Source organism: Magnolia sinica, chromosome 12 (genome assembly GCF_029962835.1).
Source record: "Magnolia sinica isolate HGM2019 chromosome 12, MsV1, whole genome shotgun sequence".
Taxonomy (NCBI): Eukaryota; Viridiplantae; Streptophyta; class Magnoliopsida; order Magnoliales; family Magnoliaceae; genus Magnolia; species Magnolia sinica.
The window spans coordinates 3,376,340-3,395,846 of NC_080584.1; the positions used below are offsets into that span (position 1 = coordinate 3,376,340).

Consider the following 19,507-nt stretch of genomic DNA (forward strand, 5'->3'; position numbering starts at 1 on the left):
TAGTGTCCAGAACCGATCAACTTAAGCCGAAGAACAAGTGCATGAGAAGTGCAAATACCTTAAAGGAATAAGCTAAAATTTAAGTGAATTGGGTCGTTCACTCTTACGCGCAGTTGAGAATTTCGGACCGTCGATTTACGACCAAACTTCACATGTAGAGTAAGGATATTTCCCTACTCATATCCGTATAGCCGTAGCCTCGATCGATCATCGGTGACCGTTAAACAGACTTCTAATCACATCTGTTGATCGGCGTATCCAAATGGCGGGCCGATCATGTCCATACGTAGATCATCATTAAGGCTAACCATCCTACGGTGTATATTAATATGTATGCCCCAGAGTGGGCCCTAGTGGTTAGAAAGATCCTCTCATATGGCTAGTATAGTAAAAACCTAGCCCTTGGGGCTATTTACACCAAATCTGGCACTATATAAGTGCTTCATTTGGGCACCCTTTCCTCCCATACGAATTTCAACAAGAGAAAAAAGGAGAAGAGAAAGAGGAGAAAAGAGGAGAAAGAGAGAGGGAAAACTTGGAAGTATGAGGGTTTGTGCACCTTCAGCCTCTCATTTCCTCTATAGCAACATTATTCTTCATTGGTGTCGATTCAGCGATAATTGAAGGTAAGTATTGAATTATGTTTGTAGGTTTAGGTCTTGTGTTTAATTCCTTTCAATTCTTACAAGCTTGTATGCTTATTTAGGTTTTTCAAAGATGATTTCCTAACACCCTAACCCTACAGGCACCGTGAATCGAGCGGTTCGTCACAAGGTGCGGACCATTATCCCTAAGTAGCCAAGTACCAATTTTAAAATAAATTTAATGATTTTGAATGCTAGAGTGATGTGCATGAGTGATTTGAGAAAAATTTAGCTAGAAACCTACATATTAGGTCCACCAACATCCATACAATGATAAATTGTTATTTGTTTGGTTTTCAACATATTTTAGCATGAAATTGGTGTTGCATGATCATCTCATATTTGATTCTTACATGATTTTCCCTATAACATGTATGATTGTACTATTTTTTGTTGTATTCTTGTACTATGAGTGGTGTGTTGTCCTTGGTCTCTTTGGTAATCCAGCACCACACGCACACACGTCTAACTCATGCTATTAAGAGTAGTTGTATTTATATTAACAACTTGAAACGTCATGCTCGATGTATTGTGCGCATGATTTCACTTGTGCTATAAGATGAACTCTTAATTATTGAAGTGATATTGAATACAACCCATTCCCTGTGTTGGTCAGGAACTGAGAAATGTGAGGGTGGATTCGTTGGTTGGATCGCCCTGTGACCAGACTGACTAATTTGGGCGGACACGAATGGGCGACAGTAGTGGGACTACATGGGTTGCTTGCACTTAATATCGTGCGTTACGTGTTCACCTGAACTTGGGCAGTTTAGTCCACCGACTGACCAAATATGCTTGTTAACCATGTTTGCTCACACATGTTTGGAACCTGGAACACTCTTCGGCTACTGACAACAGCTGAAAACTGATCCACAGTCTCGTGAGCCAGACATGGTAGAATGGGATACTGTGTCCTAGCTATCGGTCTACGCTGGGGTGACGAGCCTCCCCGTAATGACCGCGAGCGATCCTGCTTTTCAGCACTCCTCACGTGCTTGCAATCGGGAGTGAGGACCCCGATGGGATCAAGGATCGCGGGGTCATGGCCTCGCGCGTTGAGGGGTCCGGACCTCGCAAATGGATGAGGGCATTGATATCGTTAGGGTGTACCCGTTTCCCCAACCTATTAGATGAACGGAATTAACTAAATACTCGGTTAACATTATTCATGTATCGCATTAGTTAATATTTGGTGACTCGACAGTTGAGGTCGCATGAGGGAGTGTTGGTCATGCGCGACCGTGAGACGAAGTCGCTTGAGGGAGTGTTGCGGGTGAGGTCATGCATCATACATAACTCATGCATACGCATTAATAAAGACTAGTTAGTGATTTATGAATTTATGTTTTTCATTAAATTCATCATGAAATTGTTATTTAATGTAACTTATGGCTAATGACACCCACTGAGTTAGCTACTTACTCCCACTCTGGGACGGTGTTTTAAAACACCAACTAGACCCTTTAGCAGATGCAGGTGAGGCGGAGCTCGACGAGCCGAGTGGGGTGAGCATGGATAAGGAAGAGGAGCTTCCCTGCTTCCAGAATTTCGACGGATCCTTTTAGTCTGAGTTCGGGCTACCACGGGGTATGGGCCAGGGCTCTAGTCACTTTGGGTCATGTATGGGTGAGACTAGTTCCCTATTTAGATGATTTGAGATTTGTGGTTTGGATATTTTTATATTTAGTGACACTTGATATTGCTTTATGACTTACTTATGTTTCATGCCTTGCTAAACTCTCCATTGTTTATGAGATCATCCAAATGTAATTAAAATTTGAAGCCCATTAGGGCACCCGTGGCACCTGAGAATTCGGGAGCCGAGTTCCTACACGGTCCCTGAAAACCCGGGGTGTTACACTACTCGTCGAAAAAAATAGAGAGAGTGGAAGAGATGACTCAGTTTGGAAGATGAGATCTAGACAGACGTTGGAAGAAGGAATGTCACTGGGCGATGGAGAATGGCGAGAGTATTGGGCGAATGGACAACTGATTTGGACGAAAGATAGGAAGAAATGGGTTAGGGTCGGATGATTTGGGCGAAAGGGAGGGAGAAATGGGTTAGGGTTGTTGGGTTGGACGAAATGACTAGGGTCGGGTGAATGAGGGTTTTTTTTAAAAACTCTTATATATTCACTTGAAACTCGATCTGAGCTGAGTCGAGCTAGGTTCAGCCTGGACTCGACTCGAAATATTCCGAGCTCCCAAAAAATAGCTCGACTTGATTCAAACAGAGTTTTGATCCGAGTCAAATCGAGCTTTTTTGAGCCGAGTCGAGCGAGTTACCGAGCTAACTCTGCTCATGTACAACTCTATTTTCAAATGAGAAATTATATTCCTGCCATTGATTTTTTATTTTATTTTTATTTTCTTTATAAAGTGGAGAATCCATAATTATTGGGCTTACTTATATGCAGCATCCAATCCATTCATCTAACAGATGCAGACCAACATGATTATTAGGCCAACCAAAAATATTGGATATCAGATCACAAGGTGGGCAATCTATAAAAATAACATACATCACTAATTCAAGTGCAGCCCATCTAATGATTCGATTGGCCTATATTTTAGTTCCTGCGGTCACCGCGGTTGGGTGCATATGTTAGATGGATTGGATGTAATACACATACCATGAGGGCCCATGCGTCTCACCTTTCACTAATTTGAGAAACAAACAGTTCTTGAGCACTTTTTTTTGTAATTTTCTTACTCAAAAAGTACCTTCTTATAGTTATCCGTTTATTTATCGCTGAAGCGTTATTTCGTAAAATATCAACTCCTGAGGAATTTTGTGTTTAAAATTTCCAAAAGATTAATCAGGAGGTATGGTACGTGCAGCCAATGTGGAAAAAGGAATAGAGATCGAACAGAATAAGGGAGCTTCGCACGCTTGAAATAAATAAGTGCTGTGGGGCCCACTGCGATGTCCCTGTATGGCATCCAGTCCATCCATTAGTTTCCCTGTATTGTTTTAGGACGTCCCAGCTCCTAAGTGGGCCACAGCACAGGAAACAGTGGTTATTTAAACGCCCATCTGCAAGATCTGAGCGGCTCATCGGAAAGAGTCCCACCATGATGTAATCCCCTGCTCAGAATCAGGTCTGTCCGTTCATCAGATAGGGCCCAGTTGCACTATGATATGTACTCGCCCCACATATGCTCTCACTTGATATGTACTCGCGCACGTACACGCAACACCCGGTGTGGCCTACCCTACTTCCACGGTCCGGATCCCTCGCACGTGTGGCTGAGAGTAGGGTAATCCAGAGCGAGTAGCCTTTGCCAGGGCGGCGCTTTAACATGCAAGGTCGCGCGCATCAGGTGGGTGTTGCCAACACCATCCCCAGCGGTAGTGTTGTGATGTATTGGGCGCTGTGGGGCCCAGATTGATGGATATTTTCTATATCCAATCCGTACATCAGTTTTTATATATCATTTTTTGGAAACAAAGTAAAAAATCTAGTATATATGAGGCTCAAGTAAACCACACCACATGAAACAGTGGTGATTGAACGATCACCATTTAAAAATTCCTGGGGCCAGAAGGGTTTGGATGAATCTGATATTTGTGTTTTCCCTTAATCCAGGATGTCTAGACCTTATCAACGGGTTGGATGGAAAATAAACATTACGGTGGGCCCTAGGAAGGTTTCAACGATAGGTATAATTGTTCCGACTGTTTCCTGTAGTGTGGCTCACTTGATCTTCCGATCTACTTCATTTTTGGGTTCATCCCTAAAATTAACTAGAAAAAGGATGGACGGTGTGGATATAGAACACATAGATCAAGGAGGGGCCCACAGCGAACAATACATCACATCCCTACCCCGGGGGTGGTGTCGGCGGAAACGGATTGGCTAGTCCCCCTGCCACCAGCCCCGTGGCTGGTGTTCGGTTCTCTGTGGGCCCCAAAATGATGTATGTGTTTCATCCATTCTGTTCACCAATTTTTAAAGATAATTTTAGTGCTCTATACCAAAATTTAAAGGGATATAAATCTCATGTGGACCACACCACATGAAAACAATAGTGATTGAATATCCACCATTAAAATCCTCCTAAGACCCACTGTACTGTTTATTTGACATCCAATCTGTTGGTTAGGTCATAAAGACCCAGATGAAGGGTAAAAACAAATATCATCTTGATCCAAAACTTTTATGGCCCCCAAAAAGTTTTTAATGGTCTACGTTCATTCAACACTGTTTCTTGTAATGTGGTCCACTTGAGATTGGGATATATCTCATTTTTGGTATCATATCATAAAATGATCAATAAAAATAGATGGACGTCATGGATGAAACATATACATCATGGTGGGGCTCACAGAGCACCGACCATCAGCCATTGGCTGGTGGCAGGGGGAGTAGCCAATCCGTTCCCCGTGTTGGCAACCCCACCTAATCCGCGCCCAACATGCACGCGTTTCCACCCCCGGCTTCTTTTTTTAAATTTTTTTTCGCTTTTTAGTGGGGCCCACCATACGGACGCGATCACCACCCTCCTTCCTGGTAAACGTCTCTCATTTTTCACACGTGCCAATTATTTCATACTCCGGCAGCGTATGGCGCGTGATACTCAGGAACTCAGAGGTTGTAAACGTGGCATACGATCAGATCAAACCGGCTAAATTGTGGGGCCCACTCTTGATAAGCCACATTCCTCAATGGATTAAACAATCGTAACCGCTGATTATTGGACACGTGTTAGTTGAAATAGAACCATTGGATTTTTTTATTTTTATTTTTCATTTTTAATCGTCCACTCAGATAATCATGTAATCTTAATATTTAGTTCCATTGTACATCAAAAGCGAAGACTCATAATTTGGACAGTTTAATCTGACTTAAGTAAATGCAAAATTTGCACTTTCTTTGTAATTTCTAAGCGCCTGCGTATCATCCGTCGCTATGCCAGACTATCAAAGTTTCTCTTTCCACGCCCTCAAAATATCGGATGCGTGTAACCCGGACCCCAAGCTCTATGGGCCCCACAGTGACTTATATGTTAGATCAACTCCGTCCATCGGTTTCAACAGATCATTTTTACATGAATTGTTAAAATTAATGTAAATTAAAATTCAATTGGACCACACCACAATAAACAGTGTGGATTGAACGTCAACCATTGAAACATTTTTGGGGCCCACCAGAAGTTCTAAATTAGGATGATATAGTTTTTTCCCTCCATCCCAGCGGCAAAAACCTTACGAACAGGTTGGATGGAGCATAAAAATCATGGTGGGCCCCGGTATGGTTTCAATGGTCGTAATTTCCGTCCCTAGTGGTGTGGCCCACATGAATTATTTATCTAGCTTATTTTTGGTAAAATATCCTAAAATGATTAGAAACGTATGTACGGAGTGGATATATAATAAAATCATCAAGGTGGGCCCCATAGAACTTAGGGTTATAGGGAAGTCAGGTCTCAAAATATCGCGATAAATATTTTCGTCTCGGCCTAAAAACTCACGAGAAAACGAGATTCTTTGAATCGGTCCGAGTTCGGACCGTTGACTCGTACGCGCCTTCAAACCGCCGTATCCTTCACCTTGGACTCGTAGGAGGCTGCTTAAATACTCCGGGTCGGAAGCGATTGGTCTCTTATCCTGCGCACCTGGAGCTCCGATAACGTGCGCACACCCCTCGATCTCAATTCCACACGAATTTCCAGGTAATTTCAGTTTCTGGGTTTTTAAGAAAATGCGATTCTCCATTGAATGTCATGTTCTTTGTTTTAAATGGTGTGATTTTTTTTTTTTGTTTTATAGTGAGGAATCGTTATCGTTCGCACCTGTCGTTGTGTTAACCTGCGCACCCCTCTCGATCTCCATTCCATACCAATTTCCAGGTAATTTCAGTCATTGGGTTTCTTAGAAAATGAGATTCTCCATTGAATTTCATGTTCTTTGTTGTAAATAGCGTGATTATTTTCTAGGGTGGAATCCTTATCGTGGGCACCTGCGGTTGTGTTATCCTGCGCACCCCTCCTTCTCCAATCCGATCTCCACTCTACATCGATTTTCAGGTGATTTACTTTCTGGTTTTTTGAGAACTTGTTGTTTTCATTTAATTCCATGCGTTATTATTATTATTTTTTTAATGTATATATTGCTATGCATTTTGAAGTATTGGTTTTAAAGACTGATTCCTGCATCAGGTTCTGAGGTTTTATGGAAATTCTAGTTTCTTCAAATTATTTTTGTTTTTCTTTTAAAGGACTTTCAGTGTTGTTGTTGTTTCTTCTTCTTCTTCTTCTTTTTTTTTTTTTTTGAGCCGAATTATCAGGATTTCTTTTACAACTCTAGGGTTACTTCAATCCAGATCGTCCAAAGCATGTGCCACTTTATGGATGGGGCATAGTATAAAAATCACGCTGATTGGACATTCCTAGCTGTTCGATTTTTACCATTGAAATTGATTCGTTGGCTGTTTTGCTTTTCAATTGTCTGTTTGATATCGGTGGATTGGATTGGACGATCATGATCATCCTTCTGCCATAATTTTTTGGTAATGTCCCATCTATGATGCAGCCCATGATTTGGATGGTCTGGACTGACGCTCATGTACACCATGTGTGCAACAGGTGCATGTGTATGATCCACCATTCTTTGGCAGATTTTGCATAATTCCACTCCTTAAACTTGAGGAAAAACAGACTGGTGGTTTGCTGATTGTATCAGTTGATATGTTTTTTTTTTTTTTTCAAGGGAAATTACCTAATTCTGTATATTTTCGATTTCTCAAGTCAATTAATTTTTTGGTGGTGATTTAAGTAGCTGTGCTTTTAGATTTTTGCTTGGGATGCAAAATCAAGAGAGATTTTGCCTTAATTTTCATTACTTTCTAATGGGTGGTTGGAAATAATCAAATGACAGTATTGGAGGGGTGGGTTTTGGAAACCATGGTTTTATGTTTTAAGTCATACTGTGCTGAGTGATATTACGACCAATGGTTATAAATATTTTCTGGTGACAAATTGACTCAGACAAGTTGATTTATGCTAGTAGCGTCCTTCGTGATGTTTACTATCTTGAATCAGTTCGGTGTTAATGGGGGTGGGTTTGGGGGTCAGTGGGGTTCAGCAATCATGATGTTTGGTCTTATGTGCAGCATCCTTACTGAAATTGAGAAAGAAATGGTTTTTTTTTTTTTGAATCAGTTCATAGTTTTAGGCTTCAATTCGGAATGCACGTAGCGAAATTATGGGGGAGATTGCCTCAATTTGCAGTGTTTTTCTAATGGGTTCTGTTGAGTGAGTTCATAGTTCGTGTAGGGATTTTAGATCATTTTCTGTAATAAGGATCATTTGTTTCAGTTTACTACTTGCCTGGTGAACTTGAGAGGGAAGCCGCCTCAATGGTGAAATTCCTTCTATTGTGGTAGTGGTTTTTCATGAATCAGTTCATGATTCATGGAGAAATATATAATTTTGGTGAACATGGTTTTATGCATTGGTAGGGGTGCAACTCAAGCAGGTTGGGTTGGGTTGAGGGTCAATCCGATTCCAACCTGACCTCAAGAGGACCTAACCTGTAACCCAACCCAACCTGAATTCCAATCCGATGTGCACAACCGAACCCAACCGCAATTGTTCTATACTCAACCCCAAACTAACCCAACTCAACCCAACCCAAATACAAGTGATCATTCCCCAACTGACCTAACCCAACCAGAATTTCCTCAACTTGAAACCAAGTCGGGTTGATGTTTTCCAACCCTAACTTGACCTGAATTCCAGTTGGGCCTGAAGTCAAGTTGCAGCCCTATCATTTGATTTGTACATTGTTCTTTTGGCAGGGTGATGGTTTACGTCACCAAAGCTTTCATTAAATTTCTACTTTCCTGTCAACATGTTGTATCATAAGACCACTCCTATTGTAGTTTGTAAATTGTACCACTATCGATAGACCGAGAACCATGCACACTATTTCTTTATCAATAACTATGATTTTTATTTATTTATTTATTGAGGAAAAGGAGATAAACATACTAATGATTCACTAACAGTGCCAATAGTCATAACTATGTGGGCCAACTGGCCAACCGGTCTGGACTGGATTGATATTATTTATAGAATAGCGAAGGGGTACCTTGATCTGTTAGAAATAAACAGGTAAAGAAATTTCTCGTTCAGTTCTACACCTACTTATAGACAAATGAACCCCAGCTCCAAGAAATCATATCTTGTACCAAGACATTCACTGAGCAAGTAGAAGCAGTTTTGAAGGAAGCTATTCTGGAATAGATTTTACTGTGGGAGAAAAACAGTTTTTCTTATCAATGTTGTGTCCGTACAAGTGTGACAAATTATTAGAGAGAGAAAGGAAAGGAGAAAGAAAAGAAAGATGGCAAGAAGGGGAAGAAGAAGAGAGCTTGGAATTCTGAAACCTGCCTCTGATACCATGTAGAAGGGAGAAGAGATAATTCAGGGGCATTTTCACACTGGGCTCAAGTGGGGTGGCTTGTGGGATGCAGGGGCACACTCGGGGTGAGCGGCCTGTGTGAGGCGGGTGGCTCGTGTGAAGTGGGGCCCATGAGGGAGGTTCGGCCGAGGTCCTAACCCATGTGATGTGGGGCTTAGGCTATGAGATAAAGGGATTGATTCACCATGCTCTATCAGTTCGTGCTTTTAGAGCAGGCGGCTAATTCTCCTGCATCAAGAGAGTTGGGGGAAAACGTTAAGTAGCAAATGACTCCCTAACATATTTTATTGCAAGAGTTTTTACAAAAGGGTATGGTGTCTCGAGGGACCACCAAAATAAACATACATACATATGTACATGCATGCTTAACACTAGTATGCCCGTTGAAAAGGTGATGTATTGTATTATGGATGCCTCTATTGAATCATAGTCCTGCTTTTCCACTTTTTTTTTTGGTAGGATTTCCTTCTTTATGAATAATACAAGTGAAACATATTTCTATGCTCAAAATTACATGTTGGTGGGCCCCTCACCCAGAAAATGGGCACATGTATACACGCAAGCATACTGGCAGAGAAAATGCGGTCCGTAACTAGAGAACATTAAATCATGATATTTGAAAATCGCTTTTGTTACAGGACTAACTTCATCTCAAGAAATTAATTCCTTCTGTCTGAGGAATCCACATTCAGGGAAGTTAGTAATATGTCTGTTTGATTGGGTGCTATTCTGATTGGAGTCCATTTTGTTTTGGATGAGAGACAAAATGAAACCTATCTTAATGTCACCATAGCTGACAATATTGATAAACCAAAAATGTTGATTTCTTTTGGTTAAAAAAAAAAAAATCCTTTTGGATTAAAAATTCAAAGTTCTTGGAAACTCGCACCCCACAAAAAATCTCCAACATCTTCTTCCATGTCATCAAGCTCAAGAAGCATTATCTGAGTCCAGGTTATGGTGATGTATGGTAACATGCATATCTCAATCACATTTCTCATTTTGTGGCAGGTGGCTTCAAATTTCTATGCATTGCACGAAGTAGAAAGGTGGGCACGTCATTAGTAATGAGTTGTTTCAATTGCCTATTCAGGAGAGAGCCACCAGCAACGACTGTCGAAGTCGGTGAAGGTAAACTATCTGCCAGAAGAGAAAGGCCAAGGCGATTCCTGCAAAGGCAGACTGAAGTGATCTGCCAGTGCGGAACACATTTGTGAGATCCAGGCCATTCATCAAGTGGGGTACGCTGCAAACATTCCCTGGCCCAAAATCTTGGGGAACACTAGCTAGGTATCCATAGATGTATTAGGAAAAAAACAAGGCCCAGGGCTCTATAGTTAGCATCCATGTGGTCCACCTGATTAGAGGACGGGCCCTATTTTTGTGCCAGGGCGTGTTTGCGCCTTTGCATCGGCCCTATTTTTGGTGGACCTTTTTGAGTTCAACATGGCCCGTAGCCATAGCCGAATCTTTTCCTATCGTCCATTTCTCAGTCACCAGAAGACGGTTAAGATGACCTGAAAATGAACACACATATATGAATGCAAGCATAGCAGATTGACCACTGAAAGACCTTACGTGATGAATTGTTTGGATCATGGGACGCTGTGCCACGTGTCCTGAGTGCAGCTTATGAGATTTGTTGCATTGCGCTTATGTGATTCATCCTCATTGATGTTTGGCTGTTTTATGGAACTGTTGGATCTTCAATCTAAGGCTTTGCACAGCATACTCAAGTTTTCGGTTCTGAAAAGTGGGGCTCATTGTTCAGTGATCCAGAACACTGCTCTGTTGTGTCTCACCATGGATGGACCATGTGCCCAAAATTTCCCTGATTGAAAGATCATAGCCGGTAATTTTAGGATCATCTTAACTTGGGGTCATGGTCCATCCATTGCAAGGTTTAAAGTATCGTCCGAAACCAGTACATGTTGCCTGATACGAACTGGTTTTGTCCAAAGATGATACAGCTGTATCAGCCCCATGTAGGCCCAAAATGGCCCAACATGGGGTGATTTGGAGTGAGACAACCCAGTTTTGGTGGTAATTGATATGGTACGCCAGAACCAATTTTCAAACCTCCATCCATGGTAGGGGTGCAACTGAGGTCGGTTGGGTTGGGTTGAGGGTCAACCTGAGCCCAACCCAACCCCAAGAAGATCTAACCCGCAACCTGACACGACCCAAATTCCAATCCGAGGTGCCCATCCTAAACCCAACCCAAAGTCTTTTATACCTAACCTGATCCAACCCACCCCAAATACATGTGATTATTCCCAACCTGACCTGAATTTGCTCAACCCAAACCCAACTCGAATTCAAACGGTAGGCATTTTCCAACCTGAACCTAACGTGAGGACTTGACAACCCAAACCAACCTGACCAAACTCAGGTTAGATCAGTCAAGTTTGGGTTGACCCGAACCAAAGTTGCAGCCCTAATCCTTGGTTGTAAGCAAAGACCATCAGTCTGGATTTCTGAACCATGGGCCCCACAATCCAATTATGCAGTGTGGAACCTTGAGTTGAGGATCCGATAACTTGATCAAAATAGATGATTTTCTCGTGCATTTTTACTTCATCCATTTTTCATCTTTAGTGCATGCATATTTTTAAACCACTGACTGGATTGAATTTGATTTGCCTCCAGAGTTTTCGAACATCCAAAATGTTAATATCTACTCATACAAGGAGTTGAGAAATGCTACTGAAGACTTTAGTCTTGCTAATAAAATTGGGGAGGGCGGTTTTGGTTCTGTCTATAAGGTAAATTACTAAATTGCATTTTTAACAATAGGTCTTTGTGGACCCCACTATTAGAGGAATGATCTGATCCTCGATCTTCCATGTGTTTGTGACATCCAATCTGTCCAATAGGTTGGCCCCACCATGAGGATTGCCTTGTGCAAAAGTCATCCACATCTGCTCATTGGGTAGAGCACTAGTGTTTTGCTATTTATCAATGGCTATATATTGTTTTCTATGGTACGGCCCACCTGATGATTATATGGGGCTGATTTTTGTACTAGGCAATCCTCATGTTGGGGCCCAACCTATTGGGACGGTTGGGTGTGCATTCACTTAAAGGTTGGATGTTATCCTCTGGGTGGGCCATAACTTGTGGCCCAACCAGTTGGACTTGAGACCTCATATTTAAAATAAACAGTTTTGGCCTATGACCTTGCATACCAAGACTTGAAATGTTGTTCTTGGGGAAGGTCCATCCATCATGAAGGCCATCAAGTCAATGGTTTGGATTACCAAACCAAGAGCCCCACACTCCCATCCTTTCAGCGCGCAATGGTTGATTCATGCAAAGATTGACTATCTCTTTTAAATATTTGCGGATGGGCAGGCGAAGCTTAAAGGAGGCAAAGTTGCTGCTGTAAAGGTGCTTTCGGCTGAGTCGAGACAAGGAGTGCGGGAGTTTTTTTCTGAGATAAATGTGATAGCTGATATAGAGCACGAAAACCTCGTTAAGTTGCATGGTTGCTGCGTGGAGGAAAATCATAGAATTTTGGTCTATGGCTATCTTGAGAATAGTAGCCTTGCACAAACCCTTCTTGGTAAGAGAAAAACTTTTGATACTCTGGCAGAGTGTGATGGATGATACACAAAGCGCTTTGAAATTACTTAGAAATTGCATATGTGGCATATGACTAATCCAAATCAAACTTCAAATCGTGGGTCCCGATTTAGATGTATCATGAACCAAAAATTGCACTTGTTTATCTGACTACTGGATTGTTGGACATTTAGCGGTTGGAAATGGAAATATTCAGTTGTCCTATTTCAACAAGCAAGTGTCTATGAATCGAATGTCAGAATCATTCAACCAGTCTAAGTTTGGGACTCTGACTTGGAAACATTGGATTTCACAATTTAGTCGGTTGAATTTGTGTAATGCATGCCACGTGTACATTTTCTTTTTCCCTGTGTATCAAGCACCATACTTTGCCAGAGTATCAAATAACTACCTGCTTGGTAATTTCTTAGTTTTGTAATTAGAGTTGTTCCTTCTTGTTTGTGGCAATCTTCATCTTTGTGGGACCTAGCGTACCAAGTACCATTTAGTAAACAAAACATGACGCAAAATTGCATTAGTGTGCTTAGATATGGACTTGGAGTCATGGTGTTCCGTATCCATTATGATACGCCCGTAAAGGCCGATATGTACGGGTAACGGCCATGACCGTTACGCAATACAGGAGTGAAATGGGACGGTTGGTTTTTTGGGACCGTATAGGCTGTTACAGTGGCCGTAAAGGCCATTAGGGGGCATAACAACTGTTACCCCCATAATAGTCGAAAAACCACAACTTTTTTTTTTTTCTATTTAAATTCATTTTTCTCCTCATTTTTTCACTTTTCTCATTCCAAAAACTCTCCTAAATCATTTTACAATAGATCTCGACCACCCTTACTATAGTTTTTCATATTAAAACTATATATTAAAGTAATTTGAGCGAATAGAAGCTCCGGGTTTTTTTTATTTTTTTCTTTCAAAAAATTGAAAAAGTACTATTTATGCCTTTTTAATGATATCTAGTTCTAATGCTTGATTGTGATGTGTAAACATTAGAGACATATAATCATGTTCACAAATTTACTAAACAACCCGATACAATACTCTCACTAAAGAGTGGACTGTTGCACTACCATAAACTTGTTCAAAACAAAAAATGAATACATGTTTGGAATCTTTACATTATTATGGATTTTCTAAATATATTTTTTTATAGAATTTTTTGAGCAAAAGAAAATTTTCAACCGTTATGGGGGTCGTAACGATCGTTATGCCCCATATCGGCCGTTACAACCGATTCCTGTATTGGTAATGGTGGTGACTGTTACGGCCACCGTAAGCGATGCGGAATACCTTGCTTGGAGTCCACATACACTAGCGTGGTCACTCATCATGCTCCAATATGCTAATGCACTGGGCCAGAAAATCAGGCCAGTCCACTCATCTGATGAGCCACACATGTGAAGTGCATGCAGACTATTGGTCTATATCTGTTAGCAGTCTATTCCTCTGTAGGCACATGGTCCTTTGATGAGGTGGCTGGATAATTTGTGGGCCAGGGCATTTATATGGGGCCTGCCTACTGAGTTGGTTGGATCTCGACCACAGGTGTCATGTTGTCATGTTTGAGCTGCAACTCTCTTGAAAGTTCACCTGTGTGATCTGGGCAGTCCATTTAATGGATGGCTGCTTGGATGAGCCGTAGCCCAAAGGTCTTGCTGATTGGAAGTTCACAACTATCCAATCCCGCAGCAATTTGGAAAGGTTTAGATTGATGGTGGAGAAAAACATCATTGCAAATTGCAGTGATCACTAGCCCAACCATGAGGCGGTGTATCAGTTTGTTGGTTTGGATCTATCACCAGTATTTTGAGTTATAGGTTGACAACATTTTCTAAATTGTGCGTGCCATACACGTTGGATCTGACCATGGTTTTTAGCATCAGAGACCTGGATCAACTCGTTTGATCTCAAGTTGTGCCGCGAGTCACCGAATTTGGGCGTGTATCGGCCCGACTCGCCCGAGTTGGGGTGATTTGGTAGTGCCGAATCCGAGTAGACTCATTCGAGTCACAACTGACTTGGACGAGTCTTAAAACCATGCATTTGCCTCCACAATCTATACAGAAAATTGGTTTCTTTCTTGGAGTTTCCATTTTAATCTTTGTTGGGTATGGCTTATTTTCAGATAGGGTGCATAACAACATCAATTTTGACTGGAAAACGCGATCTAAGATCTGCATTGGAGTCGCACGTGGGCTTGCTTTCCTTCACGAGGAAGTCGAGCCGCACATCATACATCGAGATATCAAAGCAAGCAACATCCTTCTCGATAAGGACCTAACTCCTAAGATTTCAGATTTTGGACTGGCAAAGCTTCTCCCACCAAACATGACCCATGTCAGTACCCGTGTGGCAGGAACAATGTAAGTTCTACACTCTGTTTTCTGCTACTCGGACTGTTCTAATTCTGCAATTTCCAAGCAAGCATGCTTTTCACAGTATGATAACTATGACATCATAAATCACTATACATGGGAATTTTATGATCGCAACCTGCAGATGAGCAGAGTACACTCAAGTTTTCACTTTGTACAACTGGGGCCCATAGTTCATCGATCCAGACTGTTGGTTTCCCCAAAAGGAGATTTATTTGATACTCTAGCAATGTGTGGCGCCTGATATGCAGGAACTCAGAAATTCTATACAGTGCATACCTTAACTCAACTAAATTGACTAAATTGGGGAACCGATTGTCTCTCAGTTACTGTTGCAAAATCAGATAGGTGGAGCAATTATAACCTCTGATTTGTGGACACTTTTTTGCTGAAAGCAGATCATTGGATGTTTCATTTTTAACCGTCCAATAAATGTCCACTAATATGATACTCAGATAATCAAAGGTGTGATTCATGATTCATAGTACATCTGGGACCCATAATTTGGACAGTTTAATCTGAATCACTTGCATGCCACATATGCAATTGTTAAGTAAAAAAAAAAAGTACCTGTGTATCATCCATCACACTTTGTCAGAGTTGCAAAGTTTTCCACTCCTGGATTATACAATCCTAACCCGTTGACGAGTGGTCCGTGTGTAGATGGTTTAGGAAAAAAGTACACTAACAATCCACATTCAATTGAAGAAAAGCCAAAGATTGATATTGGTGCCGGTTGTAGGAAATATTTTTACCAAGTCGTATTGTATTAGGGTTGCTATTTCTTCATTGTGATGGTTTTCTTATTATTGTCATAACATGTGCATATGTGCCCCATTCTTGTATACATGTCCATATCAATACCTATCTGGGTACCGCATATTGGATGGCTAGGATTTTCCAATCTCAGAGATTTTTTAGCATGTTCCCAGGATACTTTCAGGTCCACCAGGATCATACAATCCATGGTATTAAGACTCATCCAAGTCAGGTTCGATTCGGATGAGTTGACTCAGATTCGGCACTACCAGATACGGTTTTGTACCACGAGCCACCCCCCAAGTCACCCCTGAGTTGGGTGAGTCAGGCCAATACACCCCCTGACTCTTGTGAGTCATGACTCGACTTGAGACTGAATGAGTTGGTTCAAGTCTCCAAGTATAAAAACCATGATGTAATCCTTCTCGGACATAGTAGAACCCAGAGTCTAATGATTGAGATGTAGCACTCCACGCCAATAGATTTTGTTGTTCGATTCCCTGGTTTGTTTGTATAGAGAGAATTCAAAACATCGAATGTTTTGTATTCTCTCTATCCAAACAGGCCCGGGAATCGATGTCCATGTTGGATTCTCTCTATCCAAACAGGCCAAGGAATCGATGTCCATGTTGGATTCTCTTTATCCAAACAGGCCAGGGAATCGATGTCCAACAGTAATTTCATTGTTTGGTTTGGAGTTCAGTTGTCCATGGAAATATTTAAAGGTCAATGGTTGAAAGGGAGAGAGCTGTCTCTTGTAACCATTGAAATCCACATTTAAGTAAAAACTTGAAAATGGAAATTGATATCAGCGTTTTTAAGTAAAACCTTGGAAATGGAAACTCTCTCTCTCCTTATCTCTATCGAATTCATTTCTGGAGTATCAATGTATCTAAACACCCAAATTCACCATTTCCAATTCTAACATGTATCTGTTTATGTTCTTGAAGAGGTTACTTGGCACCCGAGTATGCTATACGTGGGCAGCTGACACGGAAAGCCGATATCTACAGCTTCGGTGTTCTCCTTTTGGAAATAGTCTGTGGAAGATGCAATACTGACCCACTGTTGCCTGTCGAGGAACAAGACCTTCTCAATATGGTTAGTGATTTGTAACTTCCACAGCTGCTTCGATCTTTTCAGTTGATGCTTTTGAGGACAGTTTTTAACTGTAGGCAACCGCATAGGTTATCCTGTTCATGCTCTGGTGTCTTTCTCATATTGAACCTTTGAGAAGTGCTAGGCCTGATTCACATGTGAGATTGAAATGCTGATTTGTACCACATGTGCCAAAGTGGCAAATGTTTGAGAAATCCCAACCATTCACAATGTGAGGGCCACCTTTAACTCTCCTAGGCAAGGCTATCTATATGTGGGGAATATGAGAGATCAATGGCCTATATTCAAGCATGATAATGGTGGCCCCACCTGATGACTGTCCCAGATCCTACAGACCCATGCCAGGATTGCTTATTCAGTCTCTGTTTGCTCGACAGGACATATCAATGATAAATCTGAACCGCTGAGAAAGTGGTCCTTTGGGCCGAAGAGATGGTTGCCTCTTTGGGGTTGTCTGCTAAGGTTTTAAATAGATGTGAAAAGGAAGGAAGAAAGAGATTTTGGTTGTGTGAATCATGATCGTTTCTGGTGGATGAGTTCTTCTGATTATCGCCGTTTTCCTTTCAGAGGGGAGTGCTCTAGTGGCTCCAGTACCACCATGAGTAATGTTGTTACTGGGCTATCGTGGGCCCCATGTTGCATGTTGATGACATCCAAACAAGCCAAAAGGTGTGCCCGACGACGGTGGTCGGTTGCCCAAAAAATTAGGCTGATCAAACATCAAGTGGGCCATGCCATTGGGAAAAATGAAAAACACAAAACCCAACAAATTCAAGTGCTGAGGGCTGTTTGACGGTTAGATTTGCCGATGATTGGGGCCGTACCTTCATCGTGGTGTGGTGCTCCTTTCAGACTGGTTGGATTTCGTACATGTACCACATGTGCTCCACCACTTGAATTTGGAGGTCATTTGGGGGGTTGTACATTGTTCTCTATGGTGTGGCCCACCTGGTGATTGGATTTTGGCTAATTTTTGAACTGGGCACGCTACTTAAAATGAACATAATGGGTTTTTTCTTGTAATTATGAATGTAGAAGTTGCACCTCTAAAACGAAACAAACAAATTGCAATTCACTTTGATCAAGCACCCAAACATGCCCATGAGAACGACTTTTCTTCTGTGAAGATATCACAATTTTGGTTTCCATGGTGCATTGATTCAAGTAACTGATTAGAGTGATAGAGATAGAACAGATCTCATTACCGACTGTCAGAACGAATCTTAATATGATTCTCTTGATTGCGAGTTGCAGAATCCTAGACAAGCCACCGAATTTGATATGATGCCTGGGGTTCTCCTATTGCAGACATGGGAACTGTTCGAGCGCCGTGAGCTGGTGATGCTGGTGGACCCATCACTGAATGGCGATTACGATGTTGAGGAGGCCTGCAGGATCTTGAAGATAGGCCTCTTATGCACACAGGACAGTCCAAAGCTCCGCCCCTCCATGTCGTCAGTCGTCAAGATGCTGACGGGTGAGAAGTCGATCAATGATGATAAGATCACAAAGCCAGGCCTCATTTCTGACTTCATGGACTTGAAAGTGAGGGTCCCAAAAACGCAGACCAACACCAGGAACACGTTTGCCTCTGGCACTCCGTCACAGGTGGAGGATACACCGATGTCGTCGGGAAATGTCACCAACACCACGTTCACAACCATGACCGGGATAAGCGATCGGAGCAGCTGAGGCAGTGCTACAAGGGCTGGACGCCGTCTACGTTAGAAAAATGGCAGCACTTCATCCACCATGCACATGTCAATCCAGACCGTCTAAATTGCATAGCTGGTATAAACGAACGATCCCAGCCATCAAGTGGATGCCACATGTAGAGAGATGGGTCACTACCATTAATAAAACGGCAGTGAACGCAGACGGCGGTCCAGCCCGGGAAATTAAATTTTGGGTTTTATGGGGCTTGTGATTTTGTGTAAATTTCGTGTAAAATTTGTTATTTTTTGTTTTTTAATTTATTAGTTACCATAACTTTGATGATTATAGAATGATGATTGATCATGGTGGGCCTTTGATTTTTAAGCCTATGTGTTGCTGTAATGTCTTTCTAGCTGATCTTTCTATGGAGGGCTCATGTTTTTAAGACTTGGACGAGTTCTGTGCAAATAGTCTGAGTTGACTCAGGTTCAGTTGCACTTGCACCCGATCTGGTTTCATGCCATGAGTCACCCCTGACTAGAGCTGGGCACAGACGACTCGACTCGGCAAACTTGACTCGTCCAACTCATTCGGATCCGACTCGATCCGAGCTGAGTGGATGAGTTGATCCGAATCGAGTGGGTGAGTCGATCCGAATCGAGTTAACTTTGCCCAATCTGAACTCAAACCGAGTCGAGTTTGAGTTACCCAATAGCTTGACTCGACCCGAAATCGATCTCGATATTGACTCGACTCGATTCGAAACTCGACTCGTACATGTATATTAAAAGAAAGAAAAGAAAAGAACTTGGTTTTGAGTTCCCGGAGGTTGCAATTTTGGCAAGTGAATCTAGGTTTTAAGTTGTGATTTTAGCTCGTGGATGCCTCCTCCACCCTATCCGACTCGGTGCCGACTTGAACTGACTTGGTACTTATGA

The 19,507-nt window shown here is 41.9% G+C and overlaps 1 protein-coding gene across 1 annotated transcript; it reads left to right on the forward strand.

Annotated features, from left to right (window-relative positions):
* Positions 1-6,222: 6,222 nt before the first annotated feature.
* Positions 6,223-18,953, forward strand: LOC131221766 (cold-responsive protein kinase 1-like; the record flags this gene model as incomplete). The annotated part of the gene is made up of 8 exons (XM_058217076.1): positions 6,223-6,320; positions 6,418-6,497; positions 6,585-6,674; positions 10,166-10,203; positions 12,427-12,637; positions 14,786-15,023; positions 16,745-16,895; positions 18,168-18,953. Coding segments are annotated over 8 exons (1,344 nt in total), but the record flags the coding sequence as incomplete, so codon positions are not given.
* Between the last annotated feature and the right edge of the window lie 554 nt (positions 18,954-19,507).